The 15,295-nt window shown below is 41.3% G+C and overlaps 1 protein-coding gene across 1 annotated transcript in view; it reads right to left on the bottom strand.

The window, feature by feature from the left end:
- LOC309556567 (fibrocystin-L-like) overlaps positions 1-15,295 on the bottom strand; it is a gene marked incomplete at both ends in the record, with an annotated part of 248,337 nt that overhangs the window by 138,922 nt on the left and 94,120 nt on the right. The window contains 4 exons of the mRNA XM_082259011.1: positions 173-317; positions 3,685-3,842; positions 6,563-6,717; positions 12,705-12,835. Coding sequence (XP_082115137.1) covers positions 173-317; positions 3,685-3,842; positions 6,563-6,717; positions 12,705-12,835 — 589 coding nt within the window. The remainder of the gene's footprint in view (positions 1-172; positions 318-3,684; positions 3,843-6,562; positions 6,718-12,704; positions 12,836-15,295) is intronic.

The following is a 15,295-nucleotide window of genomic DNA, read 5'->3' as shown; positions in this document are numbered from 1 at the left end:
CTCCAACTCATGAGAATTTCAAAATTGCTTTTTTTTATGTGTTTAACTGTTGGCCTGAAACTAAGCCTAAATTATGAACAAACATGATGTTTCATAAGACTGAAGTTTCAGAAAGCCCAATTCCTTTTTTTCTTTTTGCTAGACTAATGAAGACAAGAATAATTGGCGGTACCTGTAATTTCCTTCCCCTGACCCACAATACTGAATGTGCCTCCAACAGGTGGAGAAGCTGTTTGGGTTCTTTTGATTCCTATTGATGTTTCTTCAGTCCAGGTTGATGCTTGATAAATGGTTGAATCAGCGCTGTTCTGAATGCCCTAATAACATGTGAGATTGTAAAACAGGGACAAATCATTAGTCTTTTTTTTTTACTTCTATAGACAAACCATTTTTTAATGCTAAATACATATCCATAAGAATTGCTGATTATATATGTTAAACTTACTGACTTAATTATTGAAGAAAATATCAAATATCAAAGATAATTTGAAAATCTCCTAAAGGAGAAGTTTGTTTGGCTTTACTTCTCCTGTGGATCACAGAAGTGCAGTTATGGCTTTTCCACTGCATGGATCCGAACGGTACGGCTCGCTTTTTTGCTTTTCCACTGCTGGTACCGCATGGTACGGTGTAGTAACGGTTCGGTACGGCAGCGCTTTCTCACTGCATGGAACCGAACGGTACGGCTCTGAAAAACAGTACCTACTCGATTGTGGTTCCAAGCGTACCGTACCGGTACTAAATTCCACAACCCCTCCCATGCAGCCTGATTGGTCCTCACTACAAGGCAGTGATTGGTCAATAATCATCACTGTCATTGTTTATGCGACACCACTGCAGTGAGAAGCGCTGTGTGTTGAGAGGCCATAGGTTTGCTGTGTCTCCTTAAGATGATGTCACGGCAGTAGAGGCAGTGCAACTACAGAGTAATCCTGCCCACTACTTATCAGTACTATAAACAGTGGAAAAGCAAACCATACCGTACCGTACCGAACCGTTCCAACACTGTACCATGTGGTACCAGCAGTGGAAAAGCAAACCGGGCCAAGCAGGGCCGAGTAGAGCCGAGCCAGTACTTGCAGTGGAAAAGTGCCATTAGTTCTGCACTCCTGTGACCTGTTTTCAGCTGACAGTGGGCTAAGAACAGCGGTGACTTACAGTCATGGCTCTAGGAGAACTAAGCAATCAGCAGTGTTTGATCACTTAGTTCTCTCCCTTAGAGGCAGCGGATGACAGATGCAGCAACGGATCGATGCTGCATCCATCTAGGTAAGTATGATTTAAAAAAAAAAAACATACTTCTCTTTTAACTCCTCTAAAACTGAATTATGATTATCTGCTGTGATCTGCTATACATTGCACATCCTCAAAACTTTTTGCAATATCTTATTAAAATGATAGGGGAAGGGTGACAATCTTAATTCCTATCTGTATTCCTCTTGTCACAGGACAGAGTGAATTGACCATGTTTATGGTCGTCACTAAAACAGTAGTAAATATCTTGATTGCAAATACTAAAAAATAATTTGACAACTTTATCTAGTGAGCTTTAAACTGTAGCTTATGAAGAGTTAAAATGCAGAAATAAACAGCCCTTCAAATTCCGCTTGCACATTAATCCTAGTCCTGCTAAATTGAGACTCATGTACGACCCCTGAAGCTGACTCTTCCAGGGACCTTGTCGGGGCTTATGTGAGCAATACAGAGCTGCCCCTAGAGAAGTCATCTGCTTTATTTGGAAAAGATAAAACAGGTGCTCAACCCTAATTCCAGTTAAGTACCACTTTTCCTTTAGCTGATAAAGCCGGCAATTAGACATATGCGTTTGGTTTCGTTCCGAAAAAATATTCTGACAATTTATTTGTTATTCTGAGATTTGGATATATCCGAATACCTGAATTGCAGAATAAACGAAGTTTACCTAATGCTTCAAATAACAAAACAAAATTTGTCAGTAAATTGGGAAACTCTAATTAATGTTGAATTCGAACTGTTAACATATTTCTGAAATCAATGTGTTATTAGAGTACCATTTCAAAATAATGCTGTTTTTGTTAAGCCAAAGATGATTTAAAGAGTCATTGTAATCATTTGATGAAGATTTTTCTTTTGTTTGTTCACTTTGGCACAGTTTTAGATTTGACCGATTCAAAATGTATTGATTCAAATGTTTTGAATCGAAAAAAAAAATCTGTAAATTCTAAGAAAATTCGAAAAAGACATAGAAACAAATTCCGAATACTAATTCCGAATACGAATCCCCAAATGTGTATTGAACGAATCAACTGAATTTAACTAAACTAAATAATTAGATTAACAAATCAAAATGGAACAAAAACATTTTTTTCATCATGCACATGTGTGGAGTGCTTCATAATGCACATGAAATAAATTAACAAAAATACACTGTATGGAAACCCTGTTAATGAACTAAATGGTCACAGGTAGACCTATGAAACCCACAACACCTCTTGCAAGGTGCTAAGATCCAATTATTTTTTATTCATTGAAAAAAAAAGTAAATGCACTCACAAGCATGGTACAGGAGAGAGCATATAATGTGGTATACTGGCAGCTGTTGTGCCCACAGGTCCTCTCTGAGGCTCAGGAGTGCTGGGAAAGCCTGGGATAGCTCTGCTGACTCTAAGCCCAAGGAGGAAAAGCCACCGCTGTCAGTACCTACACACTTCCTAGATGATGTCACAAGCCGTGGATGGTGAGATACCAGTGTTGAGAGATGCACGTTTCTGGGGGAATTCCCATTTTTTCTGTCTCCTGAGTCTCTTAAAACTGAAGAAAGGGGAATTTCCCCAGAAACGTGCATCTCTCCACACCGGCATCTCGGCACCCCCTGTGAGTGATGTCATCTAGGAGGTGTGTAGACACTGATGGCAGGTGGCTTTTCCTCCTAGGGCACAGAGTAAGCAGAGTTATCCCAGAGCTAATATGTGCTTCCCATCCAGCCTGGCTGGGATTCCCCAGCACTCCTGAGTCTCGGAACGGACCTGCTGCCAGTATATCACACTACATGCTTTCTCCTGTACCATGTTTGTGAGTGCATTAACATATTTTTTTAATTAATAAATAGTTACATATACTTAATGCACCACATGGAACCACTTGAAAGCTTAGAGTTTAGCACTCCACCACCCAAACTCTGGAGAACGTAGAACCTCACTATTTCCAAAATGGAAAAAGGGCCTATTTTAATCTTTCGGTTGCTCGAACAGTGGTTCCCATTCCCAACCATAGTACTTAAGTACACCCAACAGATCATGTTTTGGAATCTCTCCTAGATAAAATAGCTGTCAAATACTAAGCCATTGACATTGATTTAAAAAAAAAACTCTTCAAGTTGAAGAAAATCCTGAAAGTATGAACTATTGAGGATAATTCAGGAGGTATGGATCCACTGCTCGGGATGACCCATAGGAGTGTTTACAGGCTCTAGTTATCCTCTGGTAGGTTGCCCACCCAATATCACTTTTAAATGAGACATTGTTTACTGCAGCCCACACAAAATCATTAGACCCTACAAAGGGACTGTCAGACTGACATAAAAACATAGTCATTTGAGGTGCTAAGTGACCACATGGCATTATTTATGGATCAACCCTATCTCAAAAAACAAGCATATATTTTTGTTTCATTTTCTTATGTACAGGACCTTTCTCATTAACTTACCTCAGCAAATCCTACAGCAATAAGCGGAAAATTATACCCGCAGTTGTATGGTGTTATGGTGATGGTATGCTGGGTTACAGATGTATTAAATATGCTGTTTACAACAATGCTACTGATCACAATCCCATTCTTTGATAAGGCTGGTCTCCGCCTGGGAACTGTGTCACATACAGGAGATAAAGAGATACACAGCAATGTTATGGTATAAGAGCAAGTTTATAGGAACCATGAAAGCCACCTATGCACTGCCTGTCTTGACAACTGTATCTAAACTGAGCACCTTACAGAAACCCAGTATGATTTCAAGAAAACAAATTTTTGATTGTGCTAAGGTATATTGTTAATGCTGGAGCTCCTCTCTGTAGTGTAGATAATCACCCCTAAAGACTTGAAATATCACCTGCATCAGTTTTATTTTATAAATATTGCATGCTAAGAAGCAAAGCCCTATTCCCTAAGGCTCCATTCACACCTGGGCGTTTTTGAGTGTTTTTCAGCTCCAAAAACGCTCAAAAAAAAAAACGTTCCAAAACGCCCAACAAGTAAAACCCCATTCATTTAAATGGCCCCTGTTCCCATCTGAGCGTTTTGCAAAACACCTGTAGCTGAAAAAAGTACATGAGCTTCTTTTTGGGCTGATTACCAGCGTTTTTGATAGATGTCAATGCCTGCCTCCAAAAACGTCTGAAAATCGCGTTAAAAATCGCGGTAAAATTGCGGTAAAAAAACACGTTAAAACGCTACGCTCAAGTGTGAATGCAGCCTAAGCCGCTGCTGCCAATCCAAAAGTAGGTCTCAACTTGATGCAAAAGAAGTGAATGAATTGCCACCAACAGAAGGTTATATTGCCAATTTTTACAATTGCCCATTATCTACACAATAGTTGCAAGAATAGACATCTTATGTTTGGTCAGCTTTAGATGTTGACACTGTTAGGTGAAGGCAAAAGGGGAATTTTTTGGAACCCAGTCAGTTAAATCAGCTTGGATACCCCAACAACAAGATCTACTTACAATTATTCCTCCTCCCCCCCCCCCCCCCCATTAATTCCTGAGAGCTTTGTGTGTTCCTGCCAACTTTTACATGTTACAGTCACTCCTGTTGAATATTCTATCATATAAAATAATTAGAAAAAAACATTTGGGATGAGGGGCACTCCCTTGGTAGGGATTTCCCCTACTACAACATACTCATTTCTTGATAGGGGACCTTTAGGTAAACTGTCGCTAGTCCCATTATTGATATCCAGAAAACAGAGTCCCTTCTGATGAAACCACCACTTATGCTGTAATTCGGGTTACATAAAGTGTAATCATGTGCGGCAATTTGATGTATTTATATATCTATCTTTATTTTATACCCTATGTCAAAATGTGTACCATTATACAACTCAAGTTTGCATATGCTTTTGTACTAGGTTTAAATAAAACTTGTTAAAAAAAAAAAAAAAAACAGGGACAGTGGAAACCACCCAATAAGAGCCTCAGAATTCAAGCAAACCATTGGGTGGTTTAGCTCTCCAGCGCCTACCAAAAACTACAAACAAGTAGAATAAATTGCATTATTGAGAACTAATTTTAAGTTTTTGGGTAGCTTAAATGCATACATTTTCAGAGGAAGAAATCTGGAAATGTTAAAATTATATTTAGGAAGAGCTCTAACCAAAACAGTTCTTTTTTTTCAGATCTTTATCTAAGGTTGTTAGCAGAATACAAAATATGATATGATAAACATGTTTTTAATAAGGTTGGGTAGTGTTCAAATGCCCATTTGGACTTTTCTACTATTCCAGAGGGCAGTAAGAAGATCTTCCCCTTCCTCACCAAGACCATGATGGGCTGTAAGTTTGGATAAGAAGTTGATATATTTCCTGTGACTTGCCTCAGCACAATTCAGGTCAATGTCATTCCCTCTTACCTGATCTAGGAATATATATAGCGGATGATGAGTTCAGTGGTAATATATTTCATAGTTGAGCTTACAGTTTGCTAAGGATATGCATAATGTCCATATTTTCGAGGACAGAAGGCAAGCCCCAGTGTGAGACTTAAACCTGCTACCTATCGACCCAAAAATACATTTTTTAGTGGAGTTGCTCTGTTATAGCCCAAGAAAGTAAAATCAAATAAATATGTTGGTTTGTTTATACTCGGTGCTTTTTTTCAGGGCAAACACGGGGGAACGCAGTTCCGGCACCTCCAACACTGAATGTATGTAAGTTCAAGGGGGGCTGGGGTGTGCTGGAGGGTCTATTGATGATGGCCGCTGGGGAAACTATTGTCGCTAGTGGGGATCTATTTTTGCATGAGGGTCTATTGTTGCTGGTGGAGGATCTATTGTTGCTGGGAGGGATCTTGTATTTCTGGGGAGTCAGTTGTTGCTAGGAGGGATCTACTGTTGAGAGAGAGGTCTATTATTTCTGGCTGCTGGAGAATCTAATGTTGCTGCTGGAGGTCTATTGTCCTTGGGGTGGATTTATTGTTACTGGGGTGTTTTTTTTTGTGAGGGGGCATTGTTGTGTGGGTGATCTCTTGTTTCTGGGGGGTCTAGTGTTGCTGGCTGCAGGGGATCTGTTTTGCGGCTTTTCTTGTTATAATTAAGAAGTTCCATACAAATTACTCAGCACCACAGAATGATACTTGGTTCTGTGTTCTCTAAAAGGTGCAGTACTGGGAGGTCGGTAGGGGGCGGGACGTGCTTGGGGGTGGGTAGGGAGCGGAGACAAGGAGTGACTCAGAAGGGGGGATTTCCTGCACCTACTTTCTGAGAAAAAAAGCCCTGTTTATACTAATTGTGGGTTAATTAAATTTTAGCCAGAAATGATAGAACCTTGATCTGAAAGCACCTAACCTACAATTGAAAGAGCGAAGGGATTTACCTGGGACGTCACTTGTTGTCACCGCTTGTCCAATGTACAGGACATCAACATAGAAATCTTGGTTTGCCGTTATGCTGACAGTGAGCAAGTTGAAGTTTTTTCCAGAGTACTTTGATTTTACAAGGTCCAACAAGTCGATGCACGTATATGTCCAGCTGAAAAAGAGGACACTTTCATCACATTTCCAAAGGAACACAAAGTCAAATCATTTAAATAGGAGAATGTATGTGAGAATTTATATGTAACCAACCTGCTTATCCCATGCAAGATGAAAGCAGATATTGCATTACGAAATATATTCTACCAGTATATTTCCCTTTTTTAGTTTTGTTAAATAACTGACTTGTAAAAATATCACCCATTTTAGGTTTTTATTTATTTATGTTCTGTTTATTGAAAGTTTACAATTTTGAAGTAACATTCTAAAGCACAATCTGCAACAGATGTAATAATAATATATCATATTATAACAGAAGTGCAAAACAACAAGGTCTTTAACCACTTGCCGACTGCCTAACGCCGATCTACGTCGGCAGTCAGCCCCTCACAGGCAAAGTGACGTAGGGCTACGTCACTAGCTTGTGAGGGTCTAGGGAGCGAGCGCGCGCCCCCGGAGGCGCGCTCCCGCTCCCGCGTGGTCACGGACCCCCCCCGCGCGTGTGACCGGCGGACCCGATGTCCGCCGGTCACTCGGCGATCGGCGGGGGAGAGGGAGAATGTCAGGCAGCTTGTGTAAACAAGCTGCCTGTCATTCTCCTTGCTGTTAGGATACTGATCACTCGGATCTAGTATGTAGATCCGTTGATCAGTGTCCATACAGCTCAAGCCCCAGCCAATCACAGTAGAAAGCACGCCCCTAGGGATACACACAGCCCCTCCCTCCCAAATAAAGTTAACCCCTTCACTACCAGTGTATTTTTACAGTAACAGTGCATATATATAGCACTGATTACTGTAGAAATGTCACTGGTAACCCCAAAAGTGTCAAAAATGTCAGTCAAGGGTCCGATTTGTCCGCCCCAATGTCGCAGTACCGCAAAAAAAATCGCAGATCGCCGCCATTACACGTTAAAAAAAAAAACAACAAAAATGACAGAAATCTTTCCCTTTGTTAGTAAACGCGATAACTTTTGCGCAAACCAATCAAAATACGCTTTTTGCGATTTTTTTTTACCAAACATAGGTAGCATAAAACAAATTGGCCGAAAAAGTAAAAAAATTTTGATTTTTAAATTTTTTTTTTGGGGAATTTCATATAAAAAAATGTTAAAAATATTGCTATTTTTGCAAAATTGACGCTCTTTTTTTGTTTATAGCGCGTGATCAAAAAATCGCACAGGTGATCAAATACCACCAAAAGAAAGCTCTGTTTGTGGGAAAAAAAGGACGCCAAATTCGTTTAGGTACAGCGTCGCACGACCGCGCAATTGTCCGTTAAAGTCACGCAGTGCCGAATCGCAAAATACCCCCTGGTCGGAATGGGGGTAAAATCTTCCGGGGCTTAAGTGGTTAAGCCCCATTTACATTTGTTTGTTCCGGTATCATAGGCAGAAATGCACATTCCTGGAATGCACTTAAAAAACGGGCTAAACCATGCATGATTTGGCCAATAAACATTACTGGTACCCCAAATACGGCTAGCAGAGGTGCATTTTGTCACATGACAAATGCGCAATTAAAAAAATGCGTGAGGCTCACTGGCTGAAAAAGGTGAAGGAGCTTCAATCACGCATAGAGCGGCCCATTCATGTGAATAGGCTGCCCTATGCTTTTGCATGACAGATGGAACAGAAAAAGCACTAAAAAACACACATAAGCACAATGTGCTGATGTAAATGGGGCCTAAGTTTTTAAGGCAGAGTTGATTCAGATGTTGCTACCAGTAAAGGGAATACCCAGTGTTAGGGGAACCCCAGGTGAGCAGGTTACCCAATCTACAAAATCTAAAATAAAATGAGCTAAATCTTCTTGATGTGAATACCGTGAATACATATATATATATTAACTGGCTGCTATCACTAATCGTGTTTTATCACCACACCAAAAAATTGAAAATCTTAAGAACAGTGCTGCGGCAGATATAAACCGTAGAAAGATATTATGTAAAATACATATAAAACATTAATAAAAAGTGCCTCAGTGAAAAAAAAATGTGTAAATTATTGGAATATTAAAAACAATGCTGCACCAAATATAGACAGTGACACAATAAATATAAAATTCATAAATAAAAAGCATTAATATAAAGTGTCTCAGTACTCCATAAACAGAAAATCCAATCAAATCAATCAATAAAATCCACCATCCGTGTATCGGATCATAGTAAGTGCTCTGTGCTCATCCACCACCTGTGCTCCTCAGCCTCTCACCTCACATTCTGACCCCTGTTTCACCAGCAGGTCAGAATCAGCTGTTCCCTTCTGGGATAATAGCAATCTGATGGAGCTGACTGATGGTATATTCATAGGTAATTATCACAGTATCGGTGTGAATCCATGATATGTTAAAAGATGAAAGAAAAAATCTAGTGCTCTCCATTCAAAAAAATTATGTTTATTGTACAAATAGGTTGAAAACAACTCACAAAGGAGGCACTATAAGCAGTGCGGACCAGCAAGGCATGCTGTGTGTCTCACGTGGTAGCCGCGATGTGATGCTGACCGACAGGCTCTGCCCCTATACGTGTTACGTCATGAATCGACTTCCTCAGGAGGGGCGAAGCATTACTGTCATTTCAAGGGTTAATAAGGCTATCGATCTCAAGGTCCCTCCTACGAATAATCAGGAACCCGCCCTCACTGACACTCAAACTGTTTTTGCTGGAACATTTTGGTAATTTCCGGCAAAGTCAGTGTAGTTATCCTATAAAGATGTTCAACAGTAGCTAACAAGTGAGAGCTGGCAAATGGAGTAATATTGTATATAACGTACTCCGGACACCTCGACTGGGTATCTCCATCAAGAAGCTGCTTCCTAAGCTCTGGAAAACGAGATTTGTGAATCTGGCTATAGTTACCCCAAGAACTTGACAGTACAAGGTTTGAATTCAACCAGAATTAACTGTTTATTCAAACACAGGCACAAAAAGATATACACTCTGGGACAATCCCCCTCCCCCCTTAACAGCTAATCCACATACACATATGCATCCAGTAATAGGTTGATCTCAAGGCAGACAGAAACAATAGAACAATGGAATACAGGTAGACAACACAAATTTAAGCAGCGCTAGCCCTTAATATTAATAATAAAAAAATTATTATATAAATAAATGGATAACACTAAGTTTCTCCTAGGAAAAGATAAGTATGTGATATTCTAAATAGAATATGTGAGTGTTAAAATTCCTATTATAATGTGTTAAACAATTTGTAAAACAACTGTATATCAAATATTGTGAAAATAGCAATATTGAGGTGCTGAAATTGATATATAAATATAAAGTGCTATAATATCGTGCTAGAGTCCATAAAAAATGTGAAATAATAGTCCTTAGGTGATCAAAATAAGGTGCTCCAGTGCTGGTTAAACAATACAGTGCTCCAAGGTGAAAAATGCCCCTCTTGGTTCGCTACTCACCACAACGCCAATATTTAAGAGCCTCAACAGTATTGCACATAAGCCTTGACACCAGGATAATTTCCTCCATACGCCTTTCACTGTAAGTATGGGTCCGCTTGCGCATCCACCATTAAAGAAAACAAAGGGCGTACATAGTGAAGTAAGTAGATATGGGTTTATTGCTGCTTCGTAGCCAAGTGCATACTTACAACAAGTACGAAACAAATAGGCATATACAACGTAGTGCCTCGTGGTTACGCCGCATCGGCGTGCGTTCCACGGACAGGAAGTGATAAGCCGGAAGTGACGTGCCGCTCCGTGCGTGACAGGAAATACGTCAACGCGTTTCGCCGTAGGTTCCGGCGTTTTCAAAGGTTCCGGTGGTCTTTGAAAACGCCGGAACCTACGGCGAAACGCGTTGACGTATTTCCTGTCACACACGGAGCGACACGTCACTTCCGGCTTATCACTTCCTGTCCGTGGAACGCACGCCGATGCGGCGTAACCACGAGGCACTACGTTGTATATGCCTATTTGTTTCGTACTTGTTGTAAGTATGCACTTGGCTACGAAGCAGCAATAAACCCATATCTACTTACTTCACTATGTACGCCCTTTGTTTTCTTTAATGGTGGATGCGCAAGCGGACCCATACTTACAGTGAAAGGCGTATGGAGGAAATTATCCTGGTGTCAAGGCTTATGTGCAATACTGTTGAGGCTCTTAAATATTGGCGTTGTGGTGAGTAGCGAACCAAGAGGGGCATTTTTCACCTTGGAGCACTGTATTGTGCTCCAAGGTGAAAAATAATGGAATACAGGTACTTAACAATAACAAACCCCACCCCACCCCACCCCACCTTACTATCTAGCAAGGGTCTAAGAGACACTCCTGCAATATTCTAGCAATCTGAAAAGTCAAACCGTTCATCTTCATGTATTTCCTGAGGGACACTGTTCAGAAATATTATTGTCCCAAGTGAAATCCACTCTTTCAACACTCTTTCAACACAAACCACACATATAGTACCCAGGATAACCAGGGTAACACGAAAGGCTGAGTCCAGTGTGGTTGTACAGCGAGTCTGACTAGTGCAAACCCAACTGGGGTTCTTGCTCATCCTGTGCCCCTAATAGACACAGGGTGACTTACACATAAGAGGGTCTGGGGAAGCAGGAAAAGGAGTCTCCCAACCTTCCTAAAGCAATCTGGGTTCCACAAGCCCCCCAACTAAAGTGACTCACGTCACATCGTATTTCTATCTGCTATTTCAGTTGGCTGGTTCTGTTAGGTAACTTCTGAGCCTACAACACTGGGGATCCTGGGACAAAGAGAACAGGTTAATGAGTGGTAGAAGATGGCATCACACAGGGAAGAGGAACTGAAAAAAGATTACTGTTGAAAGGCAAAATTACTCTCTTGAGGGTAGAAGTAGCTTTAGGTTCAAGCACTAAAAATCACATGTGAACATTAACGATGTAATTCCCAGTGATCCTGCCTAAAAAGGTCCTTGTTCAGCCTATTTTTGTTATGGGGTAACAACTGTCTCCCAGTTCTACTCCTGCATTGTCACCTTGTCTTATGCACCCCTGCAGGAGACTACAAGTAGCTGTGCCAGCACACACTGTTGTTACTCTCAAGAAGCTGGTCCACAGCAATAATGTGCAGCTGATGCTAAAGAGATTACATGTAGACAGGAAGATGAAAAAAATAAATTGTAACTGTTTATGATATGCACTGTTTTAGCAAAATAATGTTAATCTATTAGACTTTAGAACTACTTGCAATCTGTTTTTCAAACCATAGATAACATAAGTGAAACTTGTTTGTAATATCTGCAGTGAATATAGTGCCTAGGGGTGATATAAAACTCATATAAAGTTACATAGTTACATAGTTAGTGAGATTGAAAAAAGACATCAGTCCATACAGTTCAACCTATGATGTGTGTGTGTGTTTGCTGTTAACCGTACATTGTATACCCCTGTATGTTGTGGTCTTTAAGGTGCCCATCTAATAGTTTTTTGAAACTATCAATGCTCCCTGCTGATACCACTGTTTGCGGAAGTAAATTCCACATCCTTACTGCTCTCACAGTGAAGAACCCCTGTGTATTTTAAGGTTAAACCGCCTTTCCTCTAGTTTTAGTGAGTGGCCACGTGTCTTATTGTATTTCCTTTCTCTGAATAGTTTGTTCCATATTCTAGGGTCGCCAGTACAGTATTTGTACATTGATATCATATCCCCCCTCAATCGTCTCTTCTCCAGAGAGAATAAGTTCAGTGCTTATAGTCTTTCCTCATAGCTGATGCCCTCCATTCCCCTTATTATTTTTGTTGCCCTTCTCTGGACTTTCTCCAGTTCCAGCACATCCCATATAGAATTATTAATGTGATTTATTTGCAGGCGAGAGCTACTTCACTTACCAAGCAAGCACCATCACAGGACAGGCAGGGATAAGCCTACACCTACACCATATACCTACTAAGTTCACAGCTGTTGTACAATATGTTTTAATCACAGTTCACAAGCTGGAGTCACTACTTCACATGCCAATAAATAAAAACATACAAAAACATACCTGTATCCCTGAGCCATGTTGTAGACAAATTCCGCATTAATGGTGGAAACTGTTCCGGGGGAGATAATGTCTTCATATTGAAAACTCATAACAATTTTATTTATGAGGACACCCTTGTAAGCAAGGCAAAGCTGAAAAAAAAAAAAAAAGCTGATATCAGCCATTTTCTTTATTGTGCTCATCCAGGACATTTCCAGCTTCTATCATTTCCACAATACACCTGTAGAACCCTCCTAGACAGTCTGCTAGGTAAATTTAGTGTGGGCTCACTCTGTAGCTAGATGGCCTGGATTGATTGAGTCTGTGGCTTTACAGACTATGGGACTGATTATTTCCCTCTGGCTCTGTTGAGAAATTTTCAGAGCTTGGGGTTGGAAACTGAAATCCCCATGCCAAATATTTGCCATCCTCCAACCAATCCCTGCGCAGGTGTGCCCAGTAGGTGGTGAGATAAGGGGTAAATATTTCAAGTGTATCTAAAGCCACTTTTTTATTTATTTTTTTGGATAGAGTAAGCACCAAGACTGACAAGGCAGAATCACACTTTTGCATTGCATTAGTGCAACACACAGTAACATGCCTTGGTATGAGTGAAACAATCTGAATGGCACCCCCAAAGCACCTGTGTTGCAGCACACCACAATGCACAATTATGCATTACTGTGCATTGTGGCATGCTGTGATACTAATAGTGTATTACCTGGATGTGTATACACATTTTGGTGTATTCTGGTGCGTTAAGCCTGGTACACACTAATAGTTTTTTTGTGCACGTGGTTGAATGAAAAAAAAAAAAAACCTGACAGCTTCAATCAGAGTCACTGTACTAACCATCTGATGTTATTACAGTGACTGTGAGATGGAGGGAGTGGTTTATATTGCTAATTGTATCTGTTGATCATTCTACATTGGGAAAACAAAAAAGGCATTTTGGTGACGTTTACAGGATCACCTATATTACATTGATGTGGGCCTCCTCTATACACCCAGGCTGCCTTGGTGCATGTTTGGATACTGTATAAAAGCCAGGAGCACATGTGCTCGGGGTCTTTCGTTGGAGAGCAGAGTCACGGAGGGAGGGAGCATCTGCTTCCTCCTCTGTAGAGGTGCCATGCGGTCTCAGGAGGTCATTCTGAGGGCCACAGAAGTGGTCGATAGGAGCTGAATCCAGAGGCCCAGGGAAGCTGACTGAGAGGGGAGATACTGTAGGTCCTGTTTCTGCAGTATTGTGAGTACAGGAACTCGTGTCAAGGGGCCTGACCTGGGGGGGCCACCCCTGCTCATAGGTTAGTCAGTGGATGGGTGTCAGCAGGAAGAGGATGCTATGGAGAGTGTCCTGAAAATAGGTGATCGTCCATCAAGTCTCCTTGTTAGAGAGAGTAAAGAAAACAAGAGACTGAACCCCATTCATCCCAGTGGCAGGGTGAATTAACAGCCTGGCTGTTCTTTATCTATCAGCAGAAATTTGAAGATAGAAGTCCTCACGTGTTGTGAATAGTTCAATTGGAGTATCCCACTTTTTCCTTCTCCAATCCCAAATACCAAAAAACAACCAAAAAAAACAACACCCCTAGACTGTTTATTTCTGTCAAGAGCCAACAGGAGCAAGGAGGGATCCAGGAGCTTTGTCTATTCATAGTCGTGTACTGGTAACTAGGTGAACCCGCAGAATCAGTATCCAGCAGCCCTTACGGGGCCAGTGCTATATAATGCTTTGTTTATGTATTCAGCACTAACATAAAAGATTGTTATGGTTACTTAAGTATGGATTGTTTATGATTACTATCCACTATGCCCCTGGATGATATGGGATACTCATAGGTATGTGATGACTGGGGTTTCCTTGATGAGCACTCAGGCGCCAAGCCAGGATGGGAGGGGAAATTCCCATTTTCCCCTAAGCCGTCCTGACCCAGCTGTAGTTCACTCTCCAGTCGGGAGTGGCGCTGTGACGTGGCTCCTCAAAGCTGTTATATGAGCAGTCCACGCCGGGCCATGCGCACCGGATGTGATGTAATGGGCTGAGTTATGGCCCTGTCACATCCGGTGGGGCTGCGCTATATAAAGTGACCGGCGGGATCAGGCTCCCAGAGGTGGCTACCTACAAATGTGCAACGAGGCTGGACGCAAGAGGTAAAAAATGTTTTGCCTCTAGTTGCTGGTGGATGATTGCCACAGTATACTATATGATTATGACGAATCTTTGCCTAGCAAGGGAGGGGGGTTTCCTGATGAGTTGAGCTGGGGGTATTATGTAGTGTTGGAAACTTGATGGGGGTCTGGTTCCCCACACTTGGGTTAGCGATCAACTACTTTGGCGTTTAGTATCGCCTGCTATATGAGTTGGTCCTGCACTTGGGACTCTGCTGGGTTTTTATATTGTGTGGGAGCCATGGAGGTTAGCATGAGTCAGGGCTATGTTAGGCATGTCTGATACCCTTGGTTATAGGGGAGGGGGGGAGTATGTTCTTTATTGAATGGACATCTTGTATGGTTGGTTGTTGTGCCATATTGGGTTAGTTTGTTGAGGTTGGTCCCACTGGGTCAGGAGCAAAGGTTAAGGAAATAGGGGGGGGTGGTTGAGATTTTAG

Source organism: Pelophylax lessonae (assembly GCF_965119305.1).
Source record: "Pelophylax lessonae genome assembly, chromosome: 5".
NCBI classification, from domain to species: Eukaryota; Metazoa; Chordata; class Amphibia; order Anura; family Ranidae; genus Pelophylax; species Pelophylax lessonae.
The sequence above is the reverse complement of the archived record's forward strand: the minus strand, read 5'-3'. Positions and strand labels throughout refer to the sequence as shown.